Source organism: Myxocyprinus asiaticus, chromosome 26, assembly GCF_019703515.2.
Source record: "Myxocyprinus asiaticus isolate MX2 ecotype Aquarium Trade chromosome 26, UBuf_Myxa_2, whole genome shotgun sequence".
Classification (NCBI taxonomy): domain Eukaryota; kingdom Metazoa; phylum Chordata; class Actinopteri; order Cypriniformes; family Catostomidae; genus Myxocyprinus; species Myxocyprinus asiaticus.
In genome coordinates, this window is record NC_059369.1 from 19,015,728 (window position 1) to 19,026,407 (window position 10,680).

At 36.6% G+C, this 10,680-nt stretch overlaps 2 protein-coding genes across 2 annotated transcripts; one reads left to right on the forward strand and one right to left on the reverse strand.

The window, feature by feature from the left end:
• Positions 1-1,110: 1,110 nt before the first annotated feature.
• On the forward strand, positions 1,111-5,983 carry zgc:153031. The gene is made up of 6 exons (XM_051657392.1): positions 1,111-1,343; positions 3,507-3,556; positions 4,114-4,219; positions 4,401-4,527; positions 4,655-4,770; positions 5,209-5,983. The coding sequence occupies exons 1-6, from the start codon at positions 1,243-1,245 to the stop codon at positions 5,291-5,293; spliced, it is 585 nt and encodes a 194-aa protein (XP_051513352.1). The 5' UTR covers positions 1,111-1,242; the 3' UTR covers positions 5,294-5,983.
• A 1,287-nt stretch (positions 5,984-7,270) lies between these two features.
• On the reverse strand, positions 7,271-10,444 carry mterf2 (mitochondrial transcription termination factor 2). Its single transcript, XM_051657385.1, has 2 exons — positions 10,357-10,444; positions 7,271-9,613 (listed from the first exon to the last, which is right to left on the reverse strand). The coding sequence occupies exon 2, from the start codon at positions 9,531-9,533 to the stop codon at positions 8,409-8,411; it is 1,125 nt and encodes a 374-aa protein (XP_051513345.1). The 5' UTR covers positions 9,534-9,613; positions 10,357-10,444; the 3' UTR covers positions 7,271-8,408.
• Positions 10,445-10,680: the final 236 nt, after the last annotated feature.

Genomic DNA, 10,680 nt, shown 5'->3' on the forward strand with positions numbered 1-10,680 from the left:
GCTGAAAATAAAAGCAGTTGAAAGTGAGAGGATGTTTCTTTTTTTGCTGAGTTTATATGACTATAGTTCATATATTCATTCTGAGTGCTCCCCTCCTGGCCCAACACAAGGGTCACTCACTGTGGCGTACTTATGTCGGCCGCCGTCCCACGAGACTGCGGCGTCATGCTTCCTTTCTGGGAGGTTATGTCACGTAATGTGGCGTGATGGGATTATGTTCCCCATATGCGTTAATAAACGCAATGTCAAGTGTTCTGAGTCATAAGGGAACGTCTCGGTTATGTACGTAACCTCGGTTCCCTGAGACAAAGGGAACGAGATATTGCGAATGCTAGCCGCTCTACAAGACTCGGAGTTCTTGAGGCATGAGCGATGCACTCTTTGTTCTCAGATAGATATTCTGAGGAAATGGTGTTTGTGCACCTGTTTTTATAGCAGACAAAACAGGCGGGGCTCAAACACCTTAGCCAATATTAGAATATTGGCATTATTGTAGAGAGGTTTCAACTAGGTCGTGTAAGAAGGCACTACCCATATGTGTTAAACGCTAGGTCTCATTCCCTTCGTCTCAGGGAACCGAGGTTACGTAAGTAACCGAGATATTCTTCACTGATAGATGGTGGTGCAAACCATGACACAGGATTCCAAAATTTTGACCAATGGATTTCTATTACTTTCACAGTTATTTTCAATTATTGGGTAAGGATTTAATATCATTTTGCACTCACAAAGAGCAATGTCTAACCAATTACTGAATATTCAAAATTATTATATTGACTAAGTATATAAGACATATATATATGAAACCCTAATTTTCCTTTAGGACTTGGGCAAATTCCATATGGATGTTTGGAGATTTGTGATGATATTACTTGGAATCTGTGAATTTTCTTTATATTCCTTAAACAAACTAATTATAAAACTTTAGATACCAACGCATACCATAGAAAAACACAGGCATGTAAAGCAGAGTGCATTTAAGTTCTATTTCACTTCTGTAACCCATTTCAAGCTGCCCCCACACCAAAACCTCAATTGGTTGTGTGGCTCTTTAACCTGTAAAAAACTATTGATTGTGTTAGACAGCCACGCCCATTGGATGTCACGTGGTCGGCCAACCAGATGTTGAAACCCATGAACCAGATCTTGGCAGAGAAGAATCGGGAACTCATCCAAAGCCCAATGGACAACTGTATTTTAAACAGTAAGCCGCATAAGCTTCCCTTTGTAAAGGCGTAAATTATGAACATCGCGAAGGAGATGCAGAAACCGATCCGGCTCATCGCGGCTGCATGCAGAGATTTGGGCATCGGGAAGAACGGACAGCTTCCCTGGAGACTTCCGTAAGAAATACACAATAATAATTCAAGCATTCACCTTAGTTTTGTGATGAAATTATTGTATTAGATGAATCGTTGGTCTCCATCACCGGTTGGGTGATTAGTGATAATTAGATTAATTTGTTGTGAATCTGCATACAATAGATTGTCACGTGGCATTCCACAGAAAGCTGACAAAACACCCAATCGACAATAACAGTTTAGTTAGAACATTCGATTGATCTTTGGAACTCAAATGGAATGCCAGTTGGTTTTTGAATTGGAGTGGTGGAAAAAGTGAACCTCCACCGTCCCGACCCTTCTAGATCAGAGTCCATGAACTTGTTATTTGTGAGACTAGTGTTTTACATAAAATTATTAAAAAGCATTACTGTAAGACTGAGAGGTCATCACAGCATATCTGAGACATTTGGATGGACATGTTGTAACACTGAATTGAGAGTTATAGTATATTAGTATTAGAGAGTGTAATATATAAAGTAATTTATATATATATATATATATATAATGATTGTATAAACAACTATGTTGGTTACATACACATTAAACAGGAACACATTAAATAAATAAATTATATAGAAAGGAAAGTTATAAAAAACCAAAGATGTTTCCACAGACTTGTTTACTGTGTGAGAAACAGTGCTGTAGCCAAGGGTGGGCTCCCAAATTAGATCCAGGCCCATCCTGAATATTAGAGATTATTTTTTGACTTAAAGTATATATTTATAAAATAGTTTAAAAAATTCATAAATTCTGAAAGTGTGAAAGAACTGTTTGAATGTGCCGCTTCTCAGTTGTTAACCTCGTGTAAGAAACCTCTTTAAGTTTTTTTTTTTTACTGAAACCTGTTTGGTTGTAAAGAGTAGCATCTCATTTGATATGCCGCTTTAAAACATCCATTCATTTTTCGCACATTAGCGTGATGATAAAGATGAAGTCCACATATGTGGAAATTAGGGCCGCATTCCCTAAAAAGTTCAAAGAACATGGTAGTTATTTTAAATATTTTACAACATTAACACATCTGTGGGTCAGTTCGCTTCATTTTAATATAAATTTAGTTATTGTTTTATTTTGTTATCATTGTACAAAACGGTTCTATTCATTAACATTTGTAAATACATTCCTATATATTTACTGTGCATTATCACACTGAGAATAAATGTATTCAAGCAAAAGCAGAAAAAATGTTGCTTTTAGAGGCTTTATATGGAGTTAGGATGAAAATAAGGTGCATTTCTAACTGTTCTGAGACCAGTGCAGACAGACAGTACTTTGGAGGTTAAGTCATTCACTAAATAGGGAGCAAGGGTGCATCCTATAGATTTCTATGCAGCTAAGTGCATTCACTCCTAAAATCCGACCAAAAGTTCAGTTTCAGGCTCCAGATGATGTTTGGATCACTCAACATGTTTGGCAGACATGGAACAATGGTAATCAATACTTAGATTCAGAATTTTATAATGCACAAATGTACTTTTTTAACATGGTTAGCAGTGATTTGATGATGCTGACCATTATTTTTCATCAGAATTATTTATTCAGCTTTATAGAAAATTAGCTGTAATGTCTATAACGTCTCAAAAACATGAATAACCAACACTCCTGGACACAAATTATTTGATGAAATAAATCAGACTTTTTATAGCTTGGTATTACTTACAATTTCACAACTTAGACCCAAATTTTAGGAAAACTATTTGCTCTAGATTTTTTATTTTTTTTGTATTTATTTATTTATTTTTTTGCTTGTTTATTAGGTGCTACTAGTTATGTACAAATCAAAAAGGAGAATGGAAAATGCACACAGCAGTCATGCTGGGGTCTCAGAAGGTTAAGAAAAATGTGGTAAAAATAAAAATTGGGCAAAAACTTGGCCCATCCAATTTTATTGAGGCCCACCCAGAAGCAATTTCCTGGCTACGCCCTTGGTGAGAAATCAAGATTTTATGTTTTCTTTAAGCAGGATAATGGTGCAGAATAGCCTTGCAGCATTACATTTTGAGGAATAATGGATTTAGCCCTGCTTTTTAAAAACTTACTAAAAGAAAGTGATAAACACATGAATGATATTCGTCATGCAGCTGAAATTGCATTTTGCACGTCATGCAGTTGCATTCATATCTAAATGGCAAAGGCACACAATATTTCTCATGTTGTCCACAGGAAAGAATTTCAGTTTTTTCTGGACACAATTACAGCTGTGTCAACACCTGGTGAGTGGCTTTGACTTATGGGCATCCAGTTTCTACAGTTTCTATGTAATCTTTGAGTGAATGTGTCCAATAACAGGGCAGTTACTGAGAAGAAGCGAGTAGTATTCGGCTGGTCATGTGATTTTAACATGGCAGCCCCCATGAGGGGACCCTCTTCATGTGAAATAAAACCGCTTTTATCATGTTACAGCTACAGTATGACTAGATTCTTCATCTAATGTGAGTGGTTAGGATTTTATACTTATATTTCAAAATGACAATTCATTTTTTTTTAGAAGTAAATCTTTTTTGTGAGGAAAAAAAATGTTACTGAGTGCACCTTTAAAGTGTGAAAAAGTAATTTTATAAAGACTTTGGATATAGTTTAATCATGGTATATTGTAATTGTGCCATTTTCCCCCTTGTATGCTTTTCTGTGTTATAGGGTTAAATTTAAAGTTTGGTAAACATTTGTTTGATTTATGTTCTAGTTGAAGTAATAATCTTATTTTTTAATGATTTATATGAAATTAATGATCAATATTCTCCATTTTAATAATATTTTTGATGCACCACAGGGAAAAAGAACCTGATTGTCTGGGGACGAGTCTCCTGGTTTTCTTGTCCTGAGAAGGTCTTCCCTTTGGCCAATGGCATCAATGTGGTGTTGAGCAGAAAGCTGAAGTAAGCATATTTAATTATACACATGTTCCAGATGGTCAGATTAACATGAAGTTTATAAGAGCTGATCATACTGATAATTGGATGAGGGGGTCAGCAAAATAAAAAAACTGCATTGTATATTATGTTTTATGTATTTATTAACTTATGTTTATTTGGTTATTTTGTATATGAATCATTTCAGGTCAGTGCCAACAAATGCTCACTATCTGTGTCAGGATTTCGGGTCAGTAATTCGTCTGGCTTCTGAACCTCCTCTATGTCACTTTGTGGAGACCATCTGGCTTTTAGGAGGCCCTGAGATATATAAGGTGAGGAGTTTGATTTATACAATGCTTATCATTGTACATAAAGGAGCAGTCTGCACAGATGTATTCTGAAATAATAAAGAAAAAGAAACAACTGTGGTATTTATTTCTCTGGAACACCATTTATCAGGAAGGTCTTGATCATCCGTGGTGTGATCTCATTTATCTCACTGACATCATGGCTGACTTTGACTGCGATGTCTTTTTCCCAGAGTTCGACCGCAATGTTTTCACAAAACAAAAGGGGTACGATTATCTTGTATTCCTTGTGGGGTACAAGTGGGGTACAAGAAACTGAGCCTACTGAGCCTAAAAATGCTTCTTTTTAAAAAAATCAAATTTGATACAAACATTTACATCACAAAGTATAAGCATGACAATTTGAGTATAAAAAATAATTAAAAATGGAAATGCTTCTTCTGTGCTTCAGTGGAAGCAAGGAAATCTGACCTTTTGTAAAAAGTAGTTAATATGATCATAAATTATCATATTATATATCATACTATGAATAGTGTCACAAATTTGCTTACATGTGATTGTGACAGAAATGTTTACCTTCTTTGGCCATAGATTATTGGACCCCACTTTAAATACATTGAAGACTGTATTTATCAGATAATGCATCGTATTACATTTGCATTGTTCTGTCTGTGTCTTATTAATTGTTGACTTTCTTTATATAAGCTTTCCTGGAGTTCCAGATGAAATTCATGAAGAAAATGGTATTAAATTTCAATTTCAAGTCTTCAAGAAGGAGGCTCAGGACTGAAGCAGTGAGACACAGTTTACAAGTCGGAAAATGTACAAGTTGTTTTATGTTTACATAACCTGAAATAGTATTTGACTTGTTTTAATACAAACATTACAGTATCATGCATAGCTCAAGGGCTCTTTGATTACCTCTGTGCTGTTGTACTTCACTATGCAAAACATTTCAGAACAGCTAGTTCTTCATATTGTCATAATCACCATTATCTTGCTTTATTATTACATAAGCAGTCGTGCTATACGTGATATGAAACAGCAGATGGACCAGCAGACAATGCAGCCAGCGATGAACACTACTTCCCTCACTATTACACATGCAACAGTTTGTGACCACTCACCAGATTCTCAGTTACTCATGTCACCATGGTGACACAAGTGTAATGAATCAAAGCAGATCAGGGGGATGGGATACAGTAGGAGTCATGTATGTGTGTACTTGAACCTTATAACCATTTGTTGTGTGCCTTACTGCTGCTACTTAATTAGCAGTATATTTTAAACCAAGCTTTGTTGAATGTAATAAAATGTGTGTGCAGTTTTCAGTAAAGTGCACTTGAAGTGTAATGTAGATAGTTCTCAATGAAGTGTAATCGTTCATTTAGGTTTCTGATGTCATTCGCACATTGTACAAGCTAGACAGTATCCGCTACTATGTTATTGTGAGGTGCTACATTAAAGTATTTTCTAATACAATATACAATTCAACATGTGCAGTACACTTCTTGACTACATATAATGGGAGGTCAAACTTTAATGCTCCGCTTTATTGCAAGGTCAATAGGAGGGTGAATGCTATTCTCCACTAGATGGAGCCAGGAGCTAAGATGAGATCTTGAGGTGTGTTTTTATTTGGGAACTGGAGTGATCACAACCAAACATAAAAAAAACATAAAAAACAATAAATAAAAATTAAGGCTACTTTTACAGTTTTGAGGTTACATTTACACGTTCAGTAAAATAGTTCCGATCAGGATTCCCACAGTAATGCAAAAGCTGGAAATATCTGTTTTTTTTAAATCAGGAATACCAGATTTTATAATGGCGTTTTCCAGGCCTGGAAAGGCATAAAAAATTCATCAAATCTTATGAATGGTCATTTCTATGGTGACTATAAATTGTTCTGGTTCTGCTTTGCTCTGAAATATTTACTATTGTCATAGTGATGTTCGATCAGTCTTTTTTTTCCCTCAGTGATTTGTTTGAACCAGTTGACACTCAGTCTGACTGATACATTAGCAAACAGACTGAATCTAAATGATCCTTTAAAAACCTTATCCAGTAATAATGGAAAGTTATGGAACTTAATTGGTCAGAAAGTGTGCTGGACACATTACCACAAAATCTGAGAATTTTACTAAATGTACATAAAAATGAACGCTTGACATGCAGCACTGTTTTTCTGATCAGGAGCTCTGAGAGCAAGTGGCACAGAGGACAGAGAACCACTGGGCTCTGCTCTCAGAGCTCTTATCAATTCGGCCTGATCTGTATGACATCAGACATGGAATATTTACCACCTTAATATCCTACCATGCAGAACCCAGAGCAGGAAATTAGAGATTTTAATTGCATGTGTCATGTTTTCATATTTTCTTTGAGTTATGCTCCATAAAATCAATGTGTAACATTTGCAAATAATACCCATCGTCACATTTCAAATGAGAAAGAGCTATTTATACCCCCTCTTATTAACCTTCTATGCGTTAGGGTATAACTCAAAGTGTCATCTGCCGGATAAAGCAGTAATCCACATCCGCTGTATACTAGAAGTACAAAGAATGGCAAACAAAAGAGAGAGGTGGAATAAAAGGGCAACAATACATATTAATGAAATTCATTCATTTTGGAGTACCAAAAAGGTGACACATCTTTTTACTCATTACCGTGTGATTCACTTAATAAAGTACTTTGATTATTAGCACTAATCAAGATAAAGAATAAAAGAATAAAAATGACTGCACAGAGGCTGGAAGCCAGTAAGAAATGTAATTTATTTCACTATTAAAGACATCATAAAGTCCAAAGCATATACAGCAGATGCCACAAGGCAATCTGTAATGTAACTCATTATAGATACCAGTAAAGTCTTTAGTCTAATCATTAAAAAGCACAGAATTATCTCGAAATGTTGCCCAGAGGCCAAAATATTGAGAAATACTTGCAAATGAGATTTTGGCTGCATAGAGTTCAGCAGCATACAGGTAAACATTCATTGATATGAATATTTATCTACATAATGCATACCTCAAAGAGGTATTTTATATTGCTTCTTATTAGAGACTTTGATGAGAAAACAAAAGGAATTTAAAAGCTGCACAAATTACTTGGCAAAGCACTATTAGGGCAAATCCCACAAAACCAGTCAAGAACACATCTGCGCAAATCAAACGACAGCTAAATGATAGGAAAAAAAGATCAATTGTAATATATTCATACATCACGGTATTATTTTGTTGACTTTGTCATTGTTAACTATATGCTGATTTAAATAAAAAAAATGTATTACAGTATTTTTACTACAATACAGTAAAAAAAGTATATTACTGTAATGAGAATCTAATGAGAATGACCTGTTTGAATAATATAAATAAAATTAAACACTATAAGCGTTAATGTAATGAGAATTGCTGGGAAGGGCTCACTTAATTGTCATAAAAATAATGTAAAAAATTAATTCGATTCATACAACCAATGGCTCATGCCACAACACTAATATTAAATTTGTTATTTTTTATTTCTGTCCATCTCTGCATAGTACAGAGTATCTATCTATCTATCTATCATCATCCATCCATCGATAGATAGATAGACTATTCACAGTATATACTAATATGACGAGAAGGAGAGAAAATAATATAGCTTCATTTCTTTGAGCAAAGCGTGTAGCAATGAATTTTGCAATATCTATCAAATCACCTTCAACAATTCAACAAAACATTCAACAATTTATTCTTTTCAGCACATCAATTACCAAAATAAATAATAAGGAATAAATTAATCTATTCATACAGAAAACCTGAGTTTCCCTTGGTGATGACAGACACGACTGTTAATATTCTGTGTAGCACCTTGGCACTTCAATACAATGCTTGCAACTTAATGGAAGTGCAGCAATCTTAATCCTCTGTGCTAAGTGGTGCTACTGGATTAAAATGCGGCCTCTCTCGCCTAAGATGCAGTTTTCCATAGCTCATCTCAAAGTCTTTCTTGGTGCCATTGAGGACTTCCAGGCTGCCAGTCCGTATATCATAACCATAAGAGCGCAGTTTCTGAATGCGATGCTGAACTATATGGGTTGTCAGTTCCAACACTGTGGGTGTCGCGGTGATCTGCTCCATAGTGACTCCAGTAGAGAGGAGGCCTTTGAACCGATCAACTAGTATAGGCACGGAATAGTATAACAAGGCTGGACACTGAAGAACAATCTGCCTGAGCTCTGCTTCTGTGCATCCCAGGGTTTCCTGTGAGTAGCTGAGGGTGACTTTCATGCTTTCAGGGTTGAGTTCGGTGACAAACCCCCTTAATTTGGACAGTAGCTGCAAGAGGTCATTGCTGGTGAAGCCGCTTTCACGTAGGAACATCAAGTTATTCCGCAGGGCCTCTGGGAGCTTTAGAAGCACATACGGATTCTGACTAAGCAGCTTCTGAAGCCAGACCTTCACGTTGTCCTCTCTGCCACCCAAGTCCAAATAGGTCTTCTGGAGCGCTTGAATCATCTCCTGATTTTGCTCCACCGGTCGGCTGAAGCTCTGAGGCGCGGTGGCCATGAGCTTACTAATGATGCGTTTGTTAAGAAGCAGCGTTTGGAAATACAGAATATTGGCTGTCTGGTTGTCATGATCAGAGGATGGTGTGAAAAATGAGGCAGGGAATTTTTCGATGATTCCTACCAGATCCTTCTGGCTGGCGCAGACTGACATCCACAGTTTTTTCTGCACCTCCATTTGTTCAGGTGTACAGAGGATGGCCTCTGGGTAGAGCTCCAAGACACGGGCGATGACCTGGCCATTGGCCCCCATGTCCCTCAACAGTGTGGCGGTCTCGCTCACATACACAGGACTCTGCCGCAACACCCAACCCTTCAGCTTGCGGACTTTACTGATGTCTACTGACAGGTCGTACAGAGTGTCCACAGCAACTGTGTTCTCTTCCTGAATGAACGAGGAGTAGGGCCTCATGTGTGGCATAACTTGAGTCCTATGGCAGTAGAGGCACAGTGATGTCCTGACTAATCGCAGCATGTTTGCACAATCCACAAGTCTATTGGAGGGGCTGTTGAGTAACTGTGTGCATGCATAAACAACAGCCTAAGCCCTTACGTCTGAAACAAATGGAAAAACATATTCAAAAATCCACTTCCAGTTACAAACAATTTTAATAAAAGACTTTTATTCATGCATAGTTTATGCTAAGCTGATATAATATTCAGAATATATTTAGTTTAATAAGCAGAATGAGCATTTAAGGGTTAAAGGCCCATTCAAGTGTTCAGACACTATAACCCACCAGCCCACGGGATGCTCTTTTCAATTAAAGTTGCAGTGTTAACATTAATGACGGTAATATTTGCATCCGAGCCTATAAGTGGTTAGGTTACCAAATGTGGCTGATTGAAATAAAATTCTAATTTCTTGAGGCTCGCCAAAATGACAATGTCACAGAAGTGCCGAGTTATCCTACACCAAAACCTTAAGATAATAGAATTAAGATTAGATATTAGCTAGGGGAAGACTGGGGATATTACACAGACCGAAAAGGCCCACAATGTAAACAAGATACCAGGCACTGTCAGACAATGTTTTTTTGTTTGTTTTTATTACATGGAAAATTCTATTATATATTGTTCTAGAGCATTAAAAAAACTGTTTTATATGTATTTTATATAAATGTTAATAGTAATAATGGGACGATATTTGAGAGATGTTTTGACAAACATACTTTGCTTTTAATATCAAGAACAATATGTCGTGATCTCGCGATAAAGAAGGGGAAAAAAAGGTGTTCTCTAATCCTAGATACACAGTCAGCAACACTAACATAACTGAAAATGAATATGTGCAATACCTCTGCAATGACAGCGGTCAATTTTCTTCAGAGAGGGATATGTCATGAGGATCCTTTCATTACTCCTCTTGTTCTGGTTTTGTAGCCGTCATACAGTCTGAACACTACAGCGCCACCGTCAGCACGGGAAGAAAAAGGAAATCTGCCCACTGACTGTGTCCAGTGAAATTTTTGATTCATATACTTTAATTTGAGCCCAACAGAAGGAAATATAGATTGACCACTGACCTAACCCTCAGAATCTGCATACACCTTTTGCATTAGCGGGTCAGTTTTGACCCGGTTTAATTTAAGCTTACAAAACATTCTATATAAATATAAAAA

Bases quoted from the DNA above. Each gene is read 5' to 3' on its own strand.
- zgc:153031 (XM_051657392.1), top strand. From the start codon at position 1,243: ATGAACATCGCGAAGGAGATGCAGAAACCGATCCGGCTCATCGCGGCT. The intron at 1,344-3,506 runs GTAAGAAATACA...TGTTGTCCACAG, and splicing joins CAGCTTCCCTGGAGACTTCC to GAAAGAATTTCAGTTTTTTC. The intron at 4,528-4,654 runs GTGAGGAGTTTG...ACCATTTATCAG, and splicing joins GAGGCCCTGAGATATATAAG to GAAGGTCTTGATCATCCGTG.
- mterf2 (XM_051657385.1), bottom strand. From the start codon at position 9,533: ATGCTGCGATTAGTCAGGACATCACTGTGCCTCTACTGCCATAGGACT.